This window comes from Ceratotherium simum, chromosome 26 (genome assembly GCF_057802395.1).
Source record: "Ceratotherium simum simum isolate JZ-2026a chromosome 26, ASM5780239v1, whole genome shotgun sequence".
Classification (NCBI taxonomy): domain Eukaryota; kingdom Metazoa; phylum Chordata; class Mammalia; order Perissodactyla; family Rhinocerotidae; genus Ceratotherium; species Ceratotherium simum.
In genome coordinates this window covers 4595601-4617213 of record NC_141925.1, presented here as the reverse complement: position 1 = coordinate 4617213, position 21613 = coordinate 4595601, and the positions used below count along the sequence as shown (strand labels likewise).

At 58.5% G+C, this 21613-nt stretch overlaps 1 protein-coding gene and 1 long non-coding RNA gene across 4 annotated transcripts in view; both read left to right on the top strand.

Moving 5' to 3' along the window:
- The first annotated feature begins 1789 nt into the window (after nucleotides 1–1789).
- Nucleotides 1790–7129, top strand: LOC147913553 (uncharacterized). 2 transcript variants are annotated; one of them, XR_015556489.1, is made up of 4 exons: nucleotides 1790–1913; nucleotides 3057–3140; nucleotides 3884–4183; nucleotides 4374–7129. It is a non-coding gene; the product is annotated as an uncharacterized LOC147913553 (long non-coding RNA). The 2 variants fall into 2 exon arrangements; XR_015556488.1 differs by having other exon boundaries at nucleotides 3057–4183.
- Nucleotides 7130–15822: 8693 nt separating this feature from the next.
- The window catches only part of PPL (periplakin), a 43090-nt gene continuing 37299 nt past the window's right edge, over nucleotides 15823–21613 (top strand). For both annotated transcript variants that reach the window (XM_087449582.1, XM_014793471.2), the window contains exon 1: nucleotides 15823–15961. In XM_087449582.1, the coding sequence (XP_087305708.1) occupies nucleotides 15900–15961 (62 nt within the window). In that variant the 5' untranslated portion in view covers nucleotides 15823–15899. The remainder of the gene's footprint in view (nucleotides 15962–21613) is intronic.

Here is a 21613-nt window from a genome sequence, read left to right as displayed (position 1 = left end):
ACCAAATTTCACACCCACTGTCTCTGTCACACACACACGTGCACGACTCTCCTCCCACACAGGACCACCCTTGCACACTCACGCAACTTTGCACACACATTCAGCTCCCTGGAGCACGCACCTACTCAACTCCACACACACACACACAATTCCCCTGGTGCGCACAGACGTCCACGCACATGCACACACACCGATGCACACATGCACACACACAAAGGCACGCACACAGCATGCACGCACACGCCCCCGCAGCCCTGCTCACCCTCGCCCACGGAGTCTCCGGGGAAGCGGAGCTGAGCCCTTTGGGGCCCCCGCGGCCACCTGTCCCGGAGCGCAGTGCCTGGGGCGAGGCCCGACCGCGGCCGCCGAGCCGGGGACGTCTGGCCCTGCGCACCCTGGAGCCTGGCCAGCCAGGGAAAGGCATGCGGGGCTGGAGCGAGACCTGCCAGGAGGGAGCGCTCGGGGACCCAGGACAGCGGAGATCGCGGCCTGGCCCCGCCCCCGGCCTGGCCCCGCCCCAGCCTTAGCCCCTCCCTTATTTTACATATCCTTTGCTTGACCACGCCCCCAGCCCGACCCTTCCTTCAGATTGGCCACGCCTCATGTAGGCCCCGCCCACACACTGGCCCCGCCCCTAAAGCACCGCGCTTCGGGAGTGGCTCAGCCCCAGGAAGACTCTGCCCCAAGGCTGCACCCCCAGTCTAGCCGGCCCCCCAAGCCTCGCCCCTCCCGGCACAGTTTACATTTGGCCCCTTCTCTAACTCGGATCAATTCGTTCCGCCTGGGCTCTGAGCCACGCCCCTCCCCCTGGCCACGCCCTAGAGCCCTCCTGGCCCTGCCTTAACCCCGCCCATGTATCATGCATTCACTCTACTACTAAGTGCCTACTAAATGTCAGGCCTTTTGAGGCGCTGGAGAGTCATCAGTGAACAAAACACAAAAATCCTTGCCCTCATGGAGTTTGCATTCCCCTGGGGGAGACACACATTAAATAAAAAAGGCAAATACGTAGTACTATTGGAGATGGCGAAAAATGCCAAGGCGGAAGAACTAAGCAGGGAAGGGGTTCAAGAAGCGAGCAGAGGGAGGGTACAATTTCAAACAGGTGACTGGGGCCTCCCTGGGAAGGTGACATTTGCCCATCATCCTCATTTTAGCTCACATCCAAACCCTTCCAGCCCGCCCAGGATCCCCGAGGACCCAGACTCCCTTCCATAAGCCCTCTCTTCTCCCTCCCCAGCTGTTCTGCCTGGAAGAGCCAAGAAGCTGGCTCTGGACAGCGCTGTCATCAGTGTATTCATCCATTCGACCCATGTGCCAGCACTGAGTGACTTCACCCATTCACGGGGGGGAATCAGACAGACGCATCTGCCCTCGGGTGGCCCCGAGTCCTGGGCAGGGAGACAGCCACGCTCCGTTTATCAAATATATCATTGCACCCTGTGATAACCCGCTGGTTTCCTTTCTAGCGTGGATCACACTCTGTAATCATCTTATTTATTCACTCATTGTATTTATTTGTGGGTTACCGATTGTGTGTCCTGGGAGACTGTGAGCTCCGCGAGGGCAGGGACGGTGTCTGTCTCGCTCATCTGCCCCCGTATCCGCAGGATCTTACTGGGGACCTGGCACACAGTGGCTGCTCAGTGCATTTTCTTGATTAAGGTTATCTAGGATGAAAATGGAGCTCAAAGTTCCCATCCCTGCCACAAGGTGGCAGCAAACAACAGTCCGTTGCTCCTGGGTCTCGCCGGAAGGGGAACTGTCCGGGAGACGAGGTGCGGGGATGTTTCGCTCTACCCCGGGCTCATCTGGGAAAGCTCCATGCTCTTCCTGGGCGTCAGTGCGGGGCGCGCAGCGAGCATCAACGCTTAGCTGTTGTTACAGCACGAAAGGCGTTCAGCTGGCACAAGGTAACCAGGAGGGGGAGGTTTACACCTGGAAGGATGGGACGGAGCACCCTGTCCCAAACTTTCCTAAGCCCCTAAGACTTCCTGCGGTAGGGTGCATGTTGACACGCACATTCCTGGGCACCGCTCGGAGGAGCCTGGAAATCTGCTTGTTTAACAAGATCCCCAAGTGGTTCTCCTGAGTGGACAGGTCTGGCAGTGCTGGCTGCCAATCTTGGGAGTCCTTCCAAGGGCCTGGGGATCCCAGGATGCTCAGAGCTAATGCTGGCCCTGGGGAGGGAGGTGGTGCTCTCCTGAGTGAGGGAGGTCCGCTCATAAGAGCTCCTCCCAGAGGTGGGCGTGCTTCCACTCGCGTTCACTCTCTCCCACCCGGGGGGAATCTTCCTGGCCGGCCCACCCCCACACGGGTGTCCTTTGCCACAGAAGGTGGCAGCTTGAGGGGAGCAGGAGTGGGCATGGGAGAAGCAGGGAGCGGGGCCAAGAAGAGCCGAAAGGGGCAGAGGAGAGGCCCTGACGCTGCCGGGGAGGCTCCAGGTTTCCCAGCTACCGGCTACCGTCAGCGCCTCCCTGCCCCCCAACCAGTGAGGAGAGGACTCTGGGGAGGGGGAGGTGCCACAGCGGGTAGGTACGGAGAGCTCAGTGTGGAAAATGGGACCCAGAGGGGAGCCAGAACCTAACTCCTCCTCCTCCAGCCCAAGGGAAGCGAATTAATAATAGCACCGCCCGCCTCGTGGTACCTATTATGAGCGCTGTTCTGCTAATGAATGTTCCCACCACTTATTGAGCACTCACTTGGCACTTGCCGTACCAGGCACTGTTCTAAGGCTTTACAAACATTCACACACTTGATCTCAAAAACAAACCCGATAGTGATGAGAACGTTTTGGAACTCCATACCAGGGGTGGGTGCACAACATTGTGAATGCACTAAATGCCACCGAGTCATGCACATTAAAATGATTAATTTTATGTTATATGACTATCAGCTCAATTAAAAAAAATCTCTTCAGGTCAAAATTATTTTAATCCTCATTTTCAAGACAAGGAAACTAAGGCACAGAGAGGTTGAGTTACTTGCCCAAGGTCACACAGCTAGAAAGGAACTCAGACCCAGGCCTCTGGTTCTCCATTGCCTTCTTCCTCCAGGGCTGCGGCGGAAGTACCCGGAAGATGTGATTTCCCAGCCTGAGCTGCAAAGATATCCAGGCATCCTGACCCCGGACTGAGGAGGTACCAGAAGGATGGGTGGAATCGCTGGGAACTGGGAACGCTGGGGGGCAAAGGCAGTCCCAGGGGCAGGACCTCTGGCCTCTGTCTGCTGCGCCTGCTTGCCCTGCGGGAGCCACCGAGCCAGGGCTGCCTTTTGACGAGGTGGGTTTTGAAGACTCCAGAACCCACCCACATCTCTGAATGGCTCCCCTGAAGAGGGGCTGCTGGCAGGGGAATTTCACCCATTAGTGATGCATTTATTTGAGTAAAACCCTGGGCCCAAACGCAGAAGCCCCCCGAAGGCGTCCTGTAGGGAAGGGTCCTCAGCTGGACAGCTCACTGTGACACCAGCAACAGCTGGGTGAGGAGGGGGTGAGTGAGAGGGTCCAAGGTCCAGACCCTTGTGGGACGCAAGTGGCCTCCACCAGGGCCCTAGAAGACAGACGGCCCGAGACGGTGCTGAAGCTGGAGAGATGGGCATTTTTTTATTGTGGTAAAATGCACAGAACATAAAAGTTACCATTTTAACCATTTTTAAGTGTGCAATTGAGTGGCTTTTAGTACATTCACAAGGCTGTGCCTCCATCACCACTATCTAGTTCCAGAACATTTCCATCACCCGAGAAGGAAACCGGTACTCATCAGGCAGTCACTTCTCCTTTCTCCCTTCCCTCAGCCCCTGCCAACCCCTAGTCTGCTTTCTGGACCACATCTCATTTGTCTGGGCCTGCCTCTAAGTCGTATTCCTTGTTCTCCCGTCTCAGATTGGAGCTCAGTGGCCTCCTGGATTTGGGAACCTCGGGAACATCTGGGTCATTGGCAGGGTGGCTGTGTACAGTTGTCGGGTTGTAGCCTGCACAACTCTGTGCAGCAGTCCTGGTCATTGGGCGGCTTTGATTTAGCAGCAGCTGAGTCTGGGGGAGCCTGACCCAGAGGCTGCACAGCCAGGCCCTGCGCACCTCGACGCCTAGCCCGGCCCGCTAAGTCCAGTCACTTCCACACATGCTTTGGGCTTTGAGACTCCACCAAGCGCTGTATGTGGGGTCAGGGTCCAAAGGTGAAAGGTGAGTAAAAGGCTGTCTGAGCCCTAGGAGCCCTCAGTGAGGAGGGAAGGGAGTGGGAGCAAGGGCAGGGCTGCAGGGTGGGTGGGGGAGTCAGCATGGTGCTTGGGAGGGGGCTGGGTAGCAGAGTGGTGAGCGGTGGGTGCTGGACTCCGGTCAGCCTGGTGTGAGTTCTGGCCCTGTCGCTTTCCAGTGTCCCTGCAGCATATGTGGTCACAGTGTCTCCTCCTTTAAAATGAGGGAAACATGGAAATTATTCAGCCTTAAGAAGGAAGGAAATTCTGACACATGCTACAACATGGATGAGCCTTGAAGACGTTATGATCGGTGAAGGAAGCCAGACACAAAGACAAACATTGTATGATTCCACTTCTGTGAGGTCCCCGGAGTCGTCAAATTCATGGAGACAGAAGGAAGAGGGCGGTTGCCAGCGGGAGGGAGGGAGAATGGGGGGTTAATGTTTAATGGACGTGGAGTTTCAGTTTTGCAAGAAGAGAAAGTTGTGGAGACGGATGGTGGGGATGGTTGCACAGCAGTGTGAAAGCGCTTAATGCCACTGAACGATGCGCTTAGTTAAAATGGTGAGTTTTATGTTATGTATATTTTACCACAATAATAAAAAAATCACATTGAAAAAGTCCAAAAAACTGAAGACAGGGGTAAAGCTATCACCAGCTTGGAGGGAGGGACCGACTCCCGTGGCACTTGGCAGAGGGGTGGCATCTGAGATGGTGGAGGGGGAGAGTGATAACTCTGCTTTATGGAGACATGATTCGCACACCGTACAATCCACCCATTTACCGTGTGTGTCAGTGGTTTTTAGCGTATTCCCAGAGTGGTGCCACCCTCACTCCCGTCAATTTCAGCACATTTTCATCACCCCAAAAGGAAGCTCCGCACCCATCAGCAGTCACTCCCCCCACCCCGCCCCCCGGTGCCTGGCAACCACTCCTCTGCTTTCTGTCTGTCTCTATGGATTGACTTGTTCTGGACATTTCGTGTAATGGAGTCATGCACTCTGTGGCCTTTTGTGACTGCTTCTTTCGCTGAGCATCATGCCTCAAGGTTTGTTCCTGTCAGAGCAGGTTTAGAGCTTCATCCTTTTTATGGCTCAGCTGTTTTTACTCACAACACTCCTGACACCAAATGTGTGGGTTTTTTCCCACGCCAACAGCCAGTTCTCCAACTCTCCAGATGCCAACTGGGTGTCTCCAGTTCAACTCAGTCCTGACACTAACGACCTTGGGTCAGTGCAGACCCCGCGAATACAGAGTCACAGAGTCTCACGGAAGGATCTCCACCTGGGGTGGCGTCACCCCACTGGACTTTGGGAGACCACCAGCGTGCTGCCCCCCCGCTTTGGGTAGCTACAGTGGGAGGGTGTCTGGGGCAGACTCCAGGGGACTGGGAGAGGAGGAGGGTGGAAGGAGACACCGACTCCCAGCCCCTCTCCTCTCCCACCTTCACCCATGACCTTTCTCAGGCCCCAAGTCACCTTGATGGCAGCACAGACAAGTCCCTCTGTGAGGGGCAGGGAAGAAGGATCTCCCATGTGTTGGTTTCCTATGACTGCTGTAACATATTACCACCCACCTAATTTCTTAAAAAAGAACACAAATTTATTCTCTTACAACTCTGGAGGTCAGAAATCTGAAATCAGTCTCGCTGGGCTGAAGTCAATGTATCAGCAAGGTTAGCTCTTTCTGGAATCTCTGAAGGAAGGATCTGTTTCCTGGCCTTTTCCAGCTTCTAGAGCCTGCCTACATTCCTTGGCTTGTGGCCCTTTCCTCCATCCTCGAATCCCATCACTGCCATCTCTGCCTCCGATGGTCGTTGCACGGCCTTCTCCTCCTCTCAGTATGTCTCTGTGTCTCAAGTCTCCCTCTGCCTTTCTCTTAGAAGGACACCTGTCATTGGATGTAGGGCCCACCCTAAATCCAGAAGGATCTCGTCTCGAGATCCGTAACTTAATTACATCTGTAAACACACTTTTTCCAAATAGGGTCTCATTCCCAGGTTTCGGGCATTGGGATTTCAACCTGTCTTTTTTGGGGGGCCACCATCAGCCCACTGCAGGGCCCAGCCTGCAACTGTACCCTGGGTTTGTTTGCCTCCCCTAGTGCTCCCTCCTGTGCCCCCTCTCCTGGGCCCTGGGGTCACCTCCAAAAGCAATGTCCTTGTACCCCAGCTCTGCACTTGGGGGGACCCAGGCCAAGGTGGCTGGAAGGAGGACATGTCATCACTGCCTTTCAGCAGATTAGATGTGACGTCACCCCCCATCCTCCAGAGTCAGGAACGGTGCGGGGGGAGTGGGGACAGGCAGAGGGAGACGCGGTGCTGTGATGCAGTCAGTCGGCGGTGGAGGAGGCTGGACCGAGAGCAGCGCTCCAACATTAAGAGCTCAGCTCAGGTTGTGATTCCGCCCATCAAGCTGGGGTCAGACCGGGGAGCTGGGCAGGTGGGGGGGCATGGGCACTGTGGGAGATCAAGATTTGGCCACCCTGAAATATATCTCTTTACCTTGATTGTTTTCTCTGAAGGACATTTGACCTCCCCCACTAACTGCCTAAAGAATTTGACATGGTGGCTCCTTCCTGGAACAGATCTTCTATCATGATGGCTGTAATGATAATGTAAAATAGATGTTACAGTGGGAGGGGCACTAAGCCCCTTTTATCAAAAAACTCTCTCTCTCCCTGACCACATTATCTATAGATGACCCTGAAAATAATTGCCCTCCTGCCCTCTGAAGTCCCAGGCCACTACCCACCCCCAACACGCTCCTCGCCTTTAGCTGCAATACTTAAGCAAGCAGCTTAGACAGAGGGACGAGTTGCTCACATCTGAGTTTCTCCCATGTATACATGTTATTAAACTTGGTATTATTTTCTCCTGCTAACCTGTCTTGTTAATTATTTGGCCAGCCATAAGAACCTTAAGGAAAAGGGCGGAGGGAGATTCTCCCTCTTCCCCCGACAGCACCAAAAGCTAAGCTCAGCCCCGTCAACAGAGCAGACCCCAAGGGACCCCCTAGCTCAGCCCCTGGGGCCCCAACTGCCCAACCAGACCCCCAAGCCGCCCCTGCCTGAGGGAGAGGCCAGGGTCCCAGGCCGTCTACTCCTCCTCCACGCCTGGGCCCAGGCTGACTCTCTGGAGCCACCCAATATGATAGCCACCAACCACAGGCGGCTATTTAAATTAATTAAATGGATGTGAACATATCATATATTCATATAAACAAAAATAAATATAATATAAACAATAAAATTAAAAATTCAGTGGCACTAGCCACATTTGAAGTGCTCGGTAGCCACATGTGGCTCGTGCCTCCCATATATCCAGAATTTCCATCCTTACAGGAAGTACCATTGGACAGGGCAGCTCCAGAGTCGCCCCCAGACCAGCAGAGGCTGGGCCCATGGGGGAAGAGGATGGACTGGGCGGGGGGGTGTGGAGTGGGGACCCCAGGGCTGAGAGGAGGGGTGTCTGTCCAGAGCGGACCGGTGTTGACTCATCAGTCCTGGAGGCCGGGGCGGGTGAGGGATTAAGCCTGAGCCAGAGACAAGAGAATGGCTTGGGACTGCGGCCCGTGGGGCGTGGGCACCGGTCCGGGGAGGAATGCTTGACCTCAGCAGAGAGAGTGGACAAAGGGCCTGGGCAGGAAAGACAAGGTACATACTCACGGGGGCAGCTCTATTTACATCACAAATGGCAAGAATACAACCCCTAGGGGTGGGCCACTTCTTTCTGTCACTCTCTACACCCTGGTGAGGCCTGCAGACCCCCACCCTGACCCCAGTCAGCCCTCCCAGACTGTGGTGGTTTCATCATCTATCAGCTGCTCCCCCACCGATGGGCACTTAGGTTAGTTCATTTCTTACAAATGTGGTTGTCTGCTTGCTTTTCTGTCCCTTTCCCTTCGCAGACTGGGACTGTGCGGGCTGTCTCTCGTTAGCTGCCCTATCCCCAAGGCTGGGCATGCAGTAGGTGCTCCATAAATGGATGAGGGAATGTGTGGGAGGCACTGTGGGGTCAAGAGGTCAAGATCTTCCCCTCAGGGCAGGGGAGGAGCTGATTCCCATGGAAAAGTCAGCAATGTGCAGGATGGAGGATGGTGAGGGAACCGGGGGGCCCTGTGAGCAAGGGTCTCCTTCCCCCTCCTTGCCAGGGCTCCGACCACCCTCAGCCTGGGGTCTGGACGCTTTCCTCTCAGTGTCCCCGGGCCCCCACTCCGTGACTTTGTCTGGGGTGCTCCATCACTGGGGACACGGGACAGGTGCCACCATCCACCCACAGGTGGCCTCCAACTTACCCAGTCCCTCGTCCCCACCCCGTCCTCTGCACAGGGACCCTGTGTCTGCTGTACCCGCTCCTGTGTCCTGAGTGCCCAGAGCAGGCTTGTCACGGGGGAGGTGCTCAGGGAACACTGCACGAGTGAGCGAACGAGCCCCTTCCCTCCCACCTAGTCCCACCCAGGACCTCCTAGCCCTGGTTGGTCCTCCTCTGGGGAACGTCCCTGCGACCATCTCTCATTCATTCACTCAACAGTGACATGGAGCACCTGGTCTGTGCCGGGCACCCTGCTGAATGGCGGCAGAGGTGGGGGCGAGGACGCTGGCTCAGCACTAGACCTTTGAGTCCAGAGGCTCCCCCTGGCCGCCTTGAGCAGGTGCGTAGCGTCTCGGAGCGTCAGTTTCCACATCTGAAAGGTGGGGAGGGGAGGTGGGCCAGCTCGTCACCTTCATTGCGGCGATGGTTTCACTGTGGGGTGCTTGTGTCAAAACCCACCAGGTGGTTCCCTTTAAATGCGAGCACTTTATTGTGTGCCCATCACCCCTCAGTACAGCTGGGAAACAGGTGCCAGCCCCCCAAGCCAAGCACTTAGCACAGGGCGTGGCCCACAGTAAACGCTCAATAAAAGCAGTTATTGTTTGTCATTTTCCATGTCCCTTATGTCACTGAATCCTTTCAAGACCCTACAGAGCAGGGGCCAGAGTGTCCCTATTTGCAGGTGGAGAAACTGAGGTTCAGAGAAGTGCAGACATTTCCCCAGGGTCACACAGCTAGGAAATGGAGGAGCTGGGATTTGACATCTTAGCTCACTGGCTCTTCCCCATTTTACAGATGGAGAAACTAAGTTTCGGAGAGGTTAAGACACCTGCCTAAGTTCACACAGCTGGGTTCATGGCAGAGTCAGGATTCAAACCCAGGCTGGCTTCAAGCTAAAACCTGATTTGATTTTGTGTCCTGCCCCTTGTGGCCTGGCCTTTCCATCACTCAGGCCTCCAGGCTCAAGAGGAAATGGGGTCCTGACCTCCTGACCTGAGCCTCCCCAGGGAGTGTCACACCCCGGACACTGGCCCCAGAAATGCAGCCGGGCCGGTCTGGGCAGCGTGAGTTCTGGCAGGGCGCTGCGAGGCGGGGTGGGAGGAAGTAGGCTTGGGCGCAGAGGGCAGGACAGGAGTTTTGGGGTTGGGCTGGGCAGCCTGTCCAGCAGGGATCCCAGGCCTGGCAGAACCTGTCGGCCCCGCCCAGCTCCACCCTCTGCCCTGACAGTGTAACCTCCTCACTGGGCTGCCCTCACAGCCTGGCTTGAGAGGCCCAGGGCTGTCCAGAGATGTGGAGCACGTTGTTCTGGAAAGCGATCCAGGGTTCAGGACGAGGCCTGGATCTGTAAGAGGGCGCGATGGGGCAGTACTGCTGCGTCAGAGTGGACGCCAGCTCGTGGCTGAAGCAGGGTCTGAGAGGCCCCTTCTGAGCTGAGGTTAACCCCTCAGTGGCTGGGTCCTGGGAGAAGGGCCAGGACGGCCAGGGGACCAGGGGCTCAGAGCAGGTCCGGAGCTGTTGCAATATTTTGACAATAGACACAGCCGTACAGGTACACACCTGCATCCAGAGAGGGCTGCAGGAGGCTCAGCCAGGCAGCGGCTCCCTGGGGGGCAGCAGGGTGGGGCTGCCCTGCAGGCAGCGGGATGGTGGCCAGGATGGGGCAGCCTGCCAGGGGCCCTGGCTGGGTGGGGGCCCAGGCACATTCCTGGGGGATGACTCAGGGCAGGCAGAGTGGGTGACTCACCTCGGACCCTCTTCTGTTCCTGCCGCCAGGGCCTTGCCTCCCCCCTGGCCCCAGGGGGGCTGTGGGGAGCTGGCCAGGCCCCCAGCCCAGGACCGCGTGTGAGTCAGCCCATCGGGGCTGGAGGGCCAGCATGATTTTCCATCCCTTGCATTGTTCTGCAAGAAAAGTAAATACATGTTACAAAACACGGGGTGAAGCTAGGCCAGCCCCCTCCTGTCCCCTTGGAGGGCAGGAAGGAGAAGAGCCTCCATGCCAGGGGCTCTGCACACATCCCAGCACACTGGCTCTTCTCTATTTTACAGATAGGGAAACTAAGGCTCAGAGAGGTTAAGCCACCTGCCCAAGGTCACACAGCTGGATGTGTGGTAAAGCCAGGATTCAGACCCAGGCTGTCTTCAAGCTACAGCCTATGGGCTCTTCCCAGGTGGGGAGCGTGTGCTGCGTCTCTCTCTGTTCACAGCTGTGTTTCTCAGGGGGGCCCAGGAGCCACCTGCTTCAGCACCCCAGGGGGCACGTGTTTGTTAACATGCACATTCCTGGGCCTACCCAGACCCACCCAACCAGAATCTTTGAGGGGGAACTCTGGAATCTTCATTTTTAAATGCTTCCCAGGTGGGAGTGAGGCCACACAGTCAGAGGCAGGAGAACGGCTGTCCACAGGAGGGCAGGCTGGGTCCCCGCCCTGGGAGGAGAAGGATCTGCAGGAAGGAACAGGCCGCTGTCCTGCACAGCCCTCTCTCCCTGGCTGGGGGAATGCTGCCCTTCTTGTTCCAAACTGGTTCACAGAAACACCCCAGCGAGCGAGCGTGCACCTCTGCAGCTCCTGGGGACAATGACAGCAAAAAAGGAGGGTGTGGGTGACCCTTTGGAAGGTGGTGGCCTCCTGGGAGCTGCAGCCTGGCCCAACTGCAGAGGGGGGACATGGTTCAGGGGCTGCAGGTGGCCTGGTTGCCAGGGAACTGGATGGTGCCATCTCCGTGGGGTTAACTATCAGGCAAACCAGGAAAGCACCCCCCAGCCCCCACCCCAGTTGGCGGAGCGGATGAGTCACTTGGAACCAAACAAACCCCATCTGCCCAGAGGAGGAGGCATGGGGCCAAAACACAGCTCCCACCCCATCCGGCCTGCCCACAGACGAGTGTCGTGCACACGTGCGTCCCCACGTGCACGCACACACAGCCGCACCAGCCCGGGGCCCGGCTTTTAGAAAACGGAGGGAGGAGGGATGGTGGAGCACAGCTCAAATGCCCCCCTAAATCTGCTAATTCTCCCCAAAGCTCCTGGGCCAGGCCCAGCTGAGTCAGCGGGAACCTGGCCTGGTTGCCCCGAGCCTGGGAGGGTGGAGGCGGGTGGGAGTCCGGGAGCTCGGGCACCAGAGCAGGTCAACTGGGAACCAGTCCAGCCGGGCACGGACCTCTCGGGGCCTCAGGGCCCTTCCCTGGAAAATGAGATAAGAAAGCAGCTTCCTCCAAGTGGTGAGGGTAGGGCTGTACCCAGTGAGGGTCCCGAGGAGAGTGAATCAGCCGAGGCGTTGGGCACGTGCCCTGTCTCCTGGCCCATAGTCAGCCATCGGTAAATAAGAGATGGCATTAATAGGACCGATGTTGTGGTTGTTATTCAGCAGCTGAGCTACGAGCCTAACTTGGAGGTCTCTGCTCCAGTTCCCTCCCCAAAGCCGACTTTCACCTTCCCAGGAAGAGCAGGGAAAGGAGATTTGGAAGTTGGGAGAAGTCCAGAGTTTTAACACGGTGTGGAGTTCCTATAATTGCTTGTACTGAAGCCCCCCCAAGCACCGAGCCTTCAGCTACAGATGTAACCCCCCCTTTTGTTGAGCCCTCACTAACTGCCAGGGGGCGTGCTTAACACACGGGATCTCACCCTATGAGGGTGATGCTACAGTTGTGCTCATTTCACAGATGAAGAAAACCAAGGCTCAGAGAGGCGAAACGACTTGCCCACGTTCACGCAGCTGAAAGGGGCTGAGTGAGGACTCCAGCCCAGGTGTCTCCAGGCTGCGCCCCTCTCTCCATCGTTTGAGCCCTGGTAAGGCTCTTCTTCCCAGACTCATCCAAGTTGTAGCAGTTTTGCTCTTAGTTCTTATCTGCTCTTAGACTATCAGCAACCTGAGGGCAGAGCGGCTTCCTTCCTCAGCATGGGTTCTATTTTCCCCAAATTTCATGTCTTCCATAATCTTTATCCAGCAGTATCTCCCGGTCCAGTAAGAAAGTCTGACAAGGACGGGGTTATTAGCGTGGAGTGTGGGGGTGCTGACAGAGGGGCACGAAGTCGGGGGGGGTAGGTGCAGAGGAGGGGGCAGCGGGGAAGATGGGAAGAGGGAAGGGCAGACTCAGGTCATTTTTAAATGAGTTTTTAAAAAGCAACCGAGCAAAGCCATAGAACAAGCAATTCAAGCACGCAGGAAAAATAAATGCAGAAGAAATTTTTAAAAAACAAAAATAAAATCCAAACTCTATAAAAGGGTGTACGATGAAAATTCAGATTTCTCTCTGGTCCCTCCTGAGAGGACTCATGGCTAGCAGTTTCTTGTGGATCCTTCCAGAAGTTTTCTGTGCATATACACGCGTTTATTCTCGCTCTCTCCCTCGCACTTGGCTGCTGGCGCCTGCCTCGACGTGTGTCTGGGCGGTATTCCACATCCGCCTCTCATTCTTTCCCATCTGCACGGTCTTCCCAGTGTGGACGCCCTGGGTTATTTAGCCACCCTCTCCCGATGGCCATTGGATGGCTTCCTCCCCAGCAACAATGCGCCTGCCCTCATGCATGAATGTCCCATCGTGCATGCTTGGTTCCCACGTGAAAGCCCCCTGCAGGGAAAGGCACTGGGAGAAGGAAGGAAAGTGTTTCCAGGCGGAGCTTCGGGGTGGGGGTGGGGGTGGGGCAAAAGCATAGAGACCAGCAAGGTTCCCTCCTGAGCCCCATCTGTGGCCCACTTGGGGTGCGGGCAAGGGGTCCTGTGAGCAAGCCCTGTGCTGAGTCCAGGCTTCTACAGGCCCCAGGTGCCACCCACCGGTGTTCTGAGACCTCGGCTCCTCCCTGACACCTGCTCCCAATGTCGGCCAGCGGGAAGGCCAGTCCCTCGGTGCCCTCCAGGCCCCGTCCTAAGCTCAGAGCTGGGAAGGGAAGTCAGTTCAGGACAGAGGGAATCTCTCCACCCCGACCTGCCCCGGAAGGAACTCCCTGCCTGCGGGGAGCGCCTGAGAGAGGAGCCAGGCAGAGCCAAGTTCACAGGGCAAAGACCGGGTCAGGTTTGGTGGAAAGGGGTGTTCAGGGCTCCCCACCTGAGCACTGGGGGGCTGCAGGCAGGATCCCTCGCTCCTGGCTTCTCACAGAGAGGCCAGGGACCCCCGGGGGACTTGCCAAAAGATTCCTGGGCCCCTCCCCACACTGCCCAGTCAGGAGCTCAGGTGGCGGCCGGGGGCGGGGGGGGGGGTGGTGGTCAGGGCCCTGGAATCTGCATTTTCACAAACTCCCCGGGGATCCTGATGCACACCTTCAGAGCCGCTGCATCTTGCAGGATCCTTTATCCTTTTTAGGTTCCCAGACCCTTTTGAAAAGTTAATTTGAGGGTCATCAATTTTTTAAAATTATTATTAGTATGTACCACCCCCCCGCCCCGCCAAGAGAAAGGCCCTTTTCTCATCAATGTAGCAGAACCAGGCACCAAGGCTGGGAGAGTGTGTGTGTCTGTTGAATGAACAGAATGAATGAACCCATTGAAAGTGATAGACCCTCCCCCAGAAAAACCCATGTATGGACACACACATTTTGAATGATATTCTTTTGTTTTGTGTTTTTTTTTTTTTTGTGAGGAGGACTAGCCCTGAGCTAACATCTGATGCCAATCCTCCCCTTTTTTCTTGAGGAAGACTGGCCCTGGGCTAAGATCCGTGCCCATCTTCCTCTGCTTTATCTGGGACGCCGCCACAGCGTGGTTTGACAAGTGGTGCGTCAGTGAGCACCCAGGATCTGAACCTGCGAACCCCGGGCCGCCTAAGCGGAGTGCGAGCACTTAACCGCTTGCGTCACCAGGCTGGCCCCTGGACACACACATTTTGAAAGCAACCGTGGGGGGATTCACAGACCCCCCTAAGCCCACTCACAGATGCCCCGTTAGGAATAAGGTAACCTCTGTAACCCTTTGAAACCACAGACCTTTGGTGGTGGGGACAAGAGATGGCCTAAAGGACACTGGGTGTTTTCAGACGCTCTGGGGTCAGTGGTGGGAAAAGCCCCTGGGAATCAACTTGCCACCAACCTCCTTATTTCATAAATAAAAGCAGTCCTCAGGCACTGGCCTGAGGACTCTGGACGCCCAGCCGGGGGCTCCTGCCTCCCTCCCCGCAGACCTCATTGCCCCCAGTCTGAGCCCTAATAGCCCTTTGTCCATAACTTATCTCTCGGCCTCCTGGCATCTCCCCTGGAGACTGTGTGCTCCTTCTTCCCAGCCGGGCTCAGACGCCTCAGTGCCCACAGAGCGGTGCTGAACCCTCCGAGCTATCGGCGCCCCACTCGGGCTCACTCCCAGACCCGGCTTACTGTCTGTCCAGTTGCAGCCCTCTCCGTTGGCACACAGGGTAACCGGGCACACACTGGCCCACGGTCTAGCCTGGGCACACAGCAGCACGCAGTGTAACCGGGCACATGCTGGCAGAAGTGTGACTGTGGCTATTCTGAACCGGAATCGAGCAGCTTTTATGACCAGCCATGAAGTATTTCTATCATGCCAGGGTCTGGAGTTATGAAAGTTTCAAAGGATTTTTTGTCCGCCCTGGACTACATGATGATCATGATGGCAAAGATTCCTGCACATTCGGGCAGGGCGCTGTGCTAAGGGCGTCGTGTAAATTATCGACAGGAATCTCGTCATAACCCCTTGGGAGGGGGCAGTTGTCATCACTGTTTGACAAATAAGGAAACTGAGGCTGGAGCGGTAAAAAGCCTTGCCAAGGAGTCAGCTGACGGCGGCGGTGGATTTGAACTCAGGCAGGCGCATCCAGATTCCCCTTTTCTCAACTGCCTTCCACACTGCTCTCACGGAGTGTAACTGACTAGCCATCCAGGGCACGGAGACCCCCGGTCTCTGCCACACCTGTCTGGGGCCCACCCGGTTGTCACCCAACCAGAGGGGAGCGCTGAGCGTCCGGGGCAGCAGAGAGCCAGGTGAGGGCCCGCAGCCAGGGGGCGCGCCAGGCCCAGGGGTGACGGGGGTGCTGAGTGTGCTCAGGAAAGCGGCCTGTGCGCCCCCAACCGCCTGCCCAGCCACTGGAGTGCCCGGCCTGGGGGGTGCGTGGTGTCCCGACAAGACCTGGCGTCCCCACCCCCAGCCCCGACCAGGCGCCCCACTTGCTCCGACCCGGCGAAGGGCGCGCGCCCGACGCGCCTGGAAGCCCCGCCTGCCCGGTGGCCCCTCCTCCGCGAAGGTAAGCGCCACCTTCTCGGGGAGAGGCCGGGAGACCCAGTGGCCGGCGGGCGCCCCGCCCCCCGCGAGTAGTGCCCGGGCGCCGCGGCCGAGCCGCACTCGGGGCTCCTGCGCCGCCGCTCGCTCACCTGCGCCGGGCCCGCCTGCCGCCCAGTGCCAGCCCGGCGCCGCGACCCGCGCCCCGCCCGCGCACCCCGAGCGCCACCATGAACTCGCTCTTCAGGAAGAGAAACAAAGGCAAATACAGCCCCACGGTGCAGACCCGGAGGTGAGGAGGCGCCCGCGCTCCGCGCCCGGGACGCCCTCGGGAAACCCGCGCGCTGTGGGGCGCACTGCGCCGGGGAGGAACGGCCGGGCCTCGAGGGCTGCAGGGGGCCAGCAGGCACGGCCCTGGGAGGCCCCGGGGGCGGGGAATTGAGCCAGGAGTGCGCGAGGAGCGGGAACGCGGGGCCCGAGAGCCACCCCTGAGCTGGGAAGCACCGCCGGCGTGGTGATGGGGATGGGCTGGGGGCGCTCGAGGAGACACACGGTATCTGGTGCGGGAGAGAAAGTTCTAGGAGCCCAGGGAGCACTGACTTGTGCGCCTAGAGGGCGGGGAACTGAGCTGGAGGCACAAGGGACTCGGTGAAATTGAGCTGGGGCGTCGGGGGGCGTTCCCCAGCGCTTCTTGGAGAGCGCTCAAGTGCTCCTGGCGTCGGGGAGGCGAGAGGTGGGGGTGGCGCCACCTGCCGCAGCACTGGCCGGCACCTGCCATCCTGCGCTCCGGAGCCTCGCCAAGAGGAACCGGTGGGTGCGGGGTCAGGTGGGGGGGCACCGGCTGAGGCACCCCGTGTCCCCCCTGGGCGGCGTCGCGGCCTCCTTCGCAATGCACGATTTCTCAGGGGCGTGGCTTCCCCCCCCCACCGCCCCTCCGCCCCAGCCCCGAAACTGGCAGCGCCTCTGAGCCGCGGGTTCCCAGGGCGGCCTGGGAAGGGAATGACATGTCTCGATGTGTTTGCGTGGAGACAGCAGCCCACGTCCGTTTAGATAAGTCTATTGTATTCTCTTAATAACCGGTTTAGGGGAGCCTCGTGGAGATGCTGAGATTGAGGGAGGGGGTGGGACCTCGGCCCCTGCCTCTTTTCCCCTCTAGGGAAAATGGGGTGGGGGCTCCTGGCTGGCAGGGAGCGCTTTACCAAGCTTCTCCCGAGGAGGGCTTCATTCAGGTGGAAGGACAGGGAACTGCCCAGCCCACCTCCCTGGGAGTAGCTACTCGAAGGTGCCCTCACCATCAGCCCGGCCCCTGCCCCTGAGCAGCTCCTCACTCCCTCCCAGGCCCCAGATGAAGGCTAGGGGAAGACTGGCCAAGGCTCGCAGCCCGCCCTGTGGTCCAGCCCAGGCGGGCCTGTCCCGCAGGTGGCAGAGGGAGTGTGGGCCCTCCATTTCTGTGACCTCCAGTGCTTTCAGAAAGTCCCCCACCCTGTGGTCCCACCCCATCTCTCCTTGGGACGTTTCAAGCTCAGAGGCATTTCTTTCCCTCCTCGGAGGTCTCCCCCCAGCCACAGCCTCCCCATTCTTTCACAACCTCTGAGATTGGGCGGGGCCCTGCAGGCTGTTCCTCTGTGCCTGGGTCCAGCTGGCTCTCAAGCCCAGCTGGGGTCCCGTCCAGTCCCCGCGCTGTTCTCTTGGGCATTGCACAATCGCGTGCTCTGTGCCAGCCACAGAGGACTGTGCTGTTCTCCCCCCGCCAAGACTCTGGCCCCTCCAGTCCTTTGCACATGCACAGCCCACACACCAGGGGATGAGCCAGGCCTCGCCCTGTGTCCAGTCCCCCAAGGCCTGGGCTTGGACCTAACAGAAGGTTATAATGAACCCAGACAAGCTGAGAGGGTCTCGGCCTTCCCAGCAGAGGGTGGGAAGGAAGGATTCCCATCCTTTACAGCTGCGGGGACTCTGAGGGCCTGGGGTGGTGAGGACGTGGGGTCCTGTCCCTCTCCATACTCCTGGCCCAGGGCAGCCACCCTCTGCCCCTGGCTGACAGCCATCGATCCCAGATCTCAGCTTAGCGGTCTCTTTCTCCAGGAAGGCTCCCTGATTCTTTCCCCAGGATGGAGGCAGAGACCCTTCCTGTGCCCCCTCCCTCCCCCTGCACCCGGGCAGTCATAGCCCTGCATGGTCTTGCCAGCCCAGCACACCCCTCCGCCCTTCCCCTTGGTGGGGCCAAGTTTATGGACTGGATGGTGGGGTGGGGGACGACTTCTTGTTTATTCTCTCAACGAGAAGCTCTTGAGCATTACCTGGTGCCCTGTCCTGCCGTGACTATTTCGCCCTGAGTTTCCTGGGGTCTCCTCCATTGTCCGGGACAGGGTGGGGTTGCAGGTGAGATTCCGCATGGCGAGGTGGGTAGGAGCTGTGGCCCTGGGAGCAGAATGCCTCGCTTCTGATCCTGGCTGTGCCTCATCTGCTGTGGGCAAGTCAGGGAACCTCTCTGAGCCTCAGGTTCCTCGTCTGCAAAGCAGGGGTGGTGCAAATAAGTGTCTTCTGCATGGGGTTGCTGGAGGAGCAGATGTGACAATGGAGAGAATGCCCCCAGCACACAGGAAGTGCCCAGAGGGTCAGCATCGCCGCCCCCAGCTGGAGGGACCCAGGAGCCAGAGCTGTGACCTTTGCACCCGGGTGGTCACGGGCTTTGGCCCTCAGGTGCTGAGTTAGTGACCGTAGAGCCCCCACGGAGAACACCGCCCCTCCCTGTTTGTCAGCCTTTTAGCAGCTGAAATGGGAGGGCCGGGAGAGGGTGTGACCCCGCTGCTCCTGTCACCCTGGTTCTAAATGACAGGTATGGAGCTGGTGTTCACACCTGAGCTAATGACAGGGTCAGGCCTGTTGGCGCAGGTCACCAAGGACAGCACGCAGCCCAGCGAGGAGGGTCTGGAGGGGAGTGGATTCCACCCTCCTGCTCCGTGGCTGAGAGCGCAGCCCGGGCCAGCCACTGCTTCCTGGCTGTGCGGCCTGGGGAGAGCTGCTTGGCCTCTCTGAGACTCTGTTTTCTCAGCTATAGAATGGGCATAAACATAGTACCTGCCTGGTGACATTGTTGACATGAGGATTAAATGAAATAACGCAGGGAAAGGGTTGAGAATTACAGGAGGCCTCAATCCACGGCAGCTTGATGATTATAACTATTGAACAGGTGCAGATCAAGCACCTACTGTGTGCCTGGGATTGAACTGGGTGTGGATGGGCAGGCTGTGCACTGCACAACTCCAGGGGTGCCGTTCCCGGTGGTGAGGGTGGATCTGGAGGAGACGTTGACAGTCTCCCTGCACTTGATGGAGTTACGCTTAATTACCAGTGTGGTTACAGGACTGTGTCTGGGGAGGAGGGTGGTGGGAACCCAGCAGCGGGGCAGTGGGACATGGAGCTGGACAGACGAGGTCCCCAGCCCAGTGGCTCTGGTGCTCGCCGACTGGTCCGAAGTGAGAGCTGTCAGGGGTAGGGTGGAGACCTGGAGACCAGGGAGGACTTCCTGGGGGAGGTGTCCCACCTGTCCTAGGGAGGAGTGGAGTGGTTAAGATCCAGGAGTTAGACTGAATTCTGCCTCTGATTTGGGCAAAGACATTTGGCCTCGCTGAGCCTCAGCTTCACCACCTGTAAAATGGGTCTCATCTTGCCCCTCCACCTGGACCTGGGTCCCCCACCTCGCCTGGGCAGGGTCCTGCAAGAAAGGCCCAGTCCTAATGGGGCACCCTGCATGGGAGGCAGGGCCCAAGGCTCTGGAGGCTGGGGTCCCCGGACCCTCTTGGTGGTTAAGAGCAGGGTTTGATGTCATCCAGGTGTGAGTTCAAGCCCCAGCTCTGCCTCTCCTGAGCTGTGTGACCTTGAGCAGGTCACTTCACGTCGCTAAGCCTCAGTTTCCTCCTCTGTGAAATGGGAGTGGTAATAGCAGCGCCCAGCTGAGGCCGCTGGGTGGATGGAGCGAGATAATGCGCGTGTCGGGCCCAGCCCCAGACCTGGCGCACAGCGGCTGCTCAGCAGATCGCAGCAGCCCACGTTAGTAATCACAGCCGGCTGTTATTAGGGGTGAGGATAGTCTGGGCCCGGAGCTGACCGGGCAGCTGGTCTCCTTCCAGCTGTGGAGGCTGCAGCCTGGGGAGTCAGGAGGTCAGCTGACTCTCGTCCATTCACCCCCACATTCACATGGACCCCCCCGAGCAGACCCATGGAGACACACACATGCGCACGTTGATCAGTGATGCCTGGAAAGCCTGAACAATTGGGGTGGGTCTGTCGGCAAAGCCCACCCCAGCTGTGTGGGTGACGTGGACTGGAGTGGTCCTGCCGGCCATTCCCAAGCACCTGTCGTGTGCCCGGCCCCGCCATGGACGTTATGGCCTCTCATTCTAACACCGTGCCCGCCAGGCTGGTGGTGGTGTCCCATTTCACAGAGGGTGACACTGATGCCAAGAGTAAAGGCACTCACCGTGGGCTCACAGCTCACATGGCCGATGCTGAGGGCCCAGAGCCCCCTGGGGAGGGAAACTAGGTCTCCCCTCCCGTACCTGGGGTGGATGGCAGCCGTCTCCAGGGATGGCCATGGGCCAGATGGCGGAGTCGCTGGCTTTTGTATTCCCTGACTCTGCCCCAGCAGCCCTTTCCCCTCGCCTCTCTCTGGCTTTGCCCCCACTTGCTCGGTCCCTCTCTTGGCAGAGGGAACGAGATTCAGAAGAGAACCGAGCTGAGCCTGTAGGAAGGGCTGCTGATGGCGGCGCTTCAGGATTGCCAGGGTGGTCATCTGGGGACAGGGAGTTTTGGGGGAGAGGGTTGGCTTATTCGTGCCATTTAGGCGGCACCTAAGGAGGGCGAGGGGCGTCTGGAGGGCCCTGGGGGCTGGGGAGAAGCTGCCTTCGAGAGCGTTTCCGAGGCTCCTTGCGAAGGGAGGAGGACCCGGGAGTCCCAGCTCCTCTCTGCTCCGCGCAGGGCCGTGCGGGGCGTTGCCAGCGCCACCCGCCACCTTCCAGCCTGCCTGCCCCGGCCTGTCTCGGGAGCAGGAAAGGGAAACAGCCTCTGGTCTTTGTTCTCTGCTTTCGGTGGGTCTTCTGTGTTACAGCCTCCTGAGCCTGGGGAGGGAGGCCCCTGGTGCCCCTTCCTGCTTCCAGGCAGGACAGAGCTGTCTGCAGGGCCCAGCAGCCCTTTCCCTGACTTCGCCCTGCCTCTGGAGCTGGCCGCCCAGGCCTGAGCACTTGCAGCAGCCTCTTCACGGTTCCTGCTGCCGCCCCAACACCCTAGTCCCTTCTCCCCACGCGGCCAGGGAGCTCTTTGCAAGATACAAATCGGATTCTGTCTCCTGCTGTTTAACCCCCGCCCCAGGCTTCCCTCTGCTCCTGTTGTGCTGCCCTGCACAACACGAATGCACACCCCTCACCCTCTCCTTGCCACACTGCCTCCAGCCTCTCGGCCTTTGCCCGCGCTGTTCTCCCTCACTGGAATGCTCTTTCCACCCCTCTTCGCGAGCTGCTGTTCCTCGGTTGGTCTCTGTTCCTCAGGGAAGCCCTCCCTAACCTCTTGTCGCTCTTGTCTCAGCAGCCATGTGACTCTGGGCGTGGCCAGGTGGGGATGAAGGTCTCTCTCTCCCAGAGACTGGCTGTACAGCGTGTGTGCTGAATGAATGAATGAATGAATGAGGGTGAGCCATGGGGGACTGCTAACGTTCTCTCCCTCCATAAACATCTCAGAGAGCACAAGCTGGTGTGTGCACACCCCCCACCGCCAGACCAAGAAGGGGTGGGTGGGAGTTCCATCTAGTGGAAAGAAGTGTGAGGGGCTGAGCAGAGCGTGCCCGTTGACCCCGGCCCCGCCCAGTCACCTTCTGTGTGCTCGGTAAACAGGCGGCAACAATGCAGGGTGGTAGGTGCTGAGATGGTGGTAGGTGCTGAGATGGTGG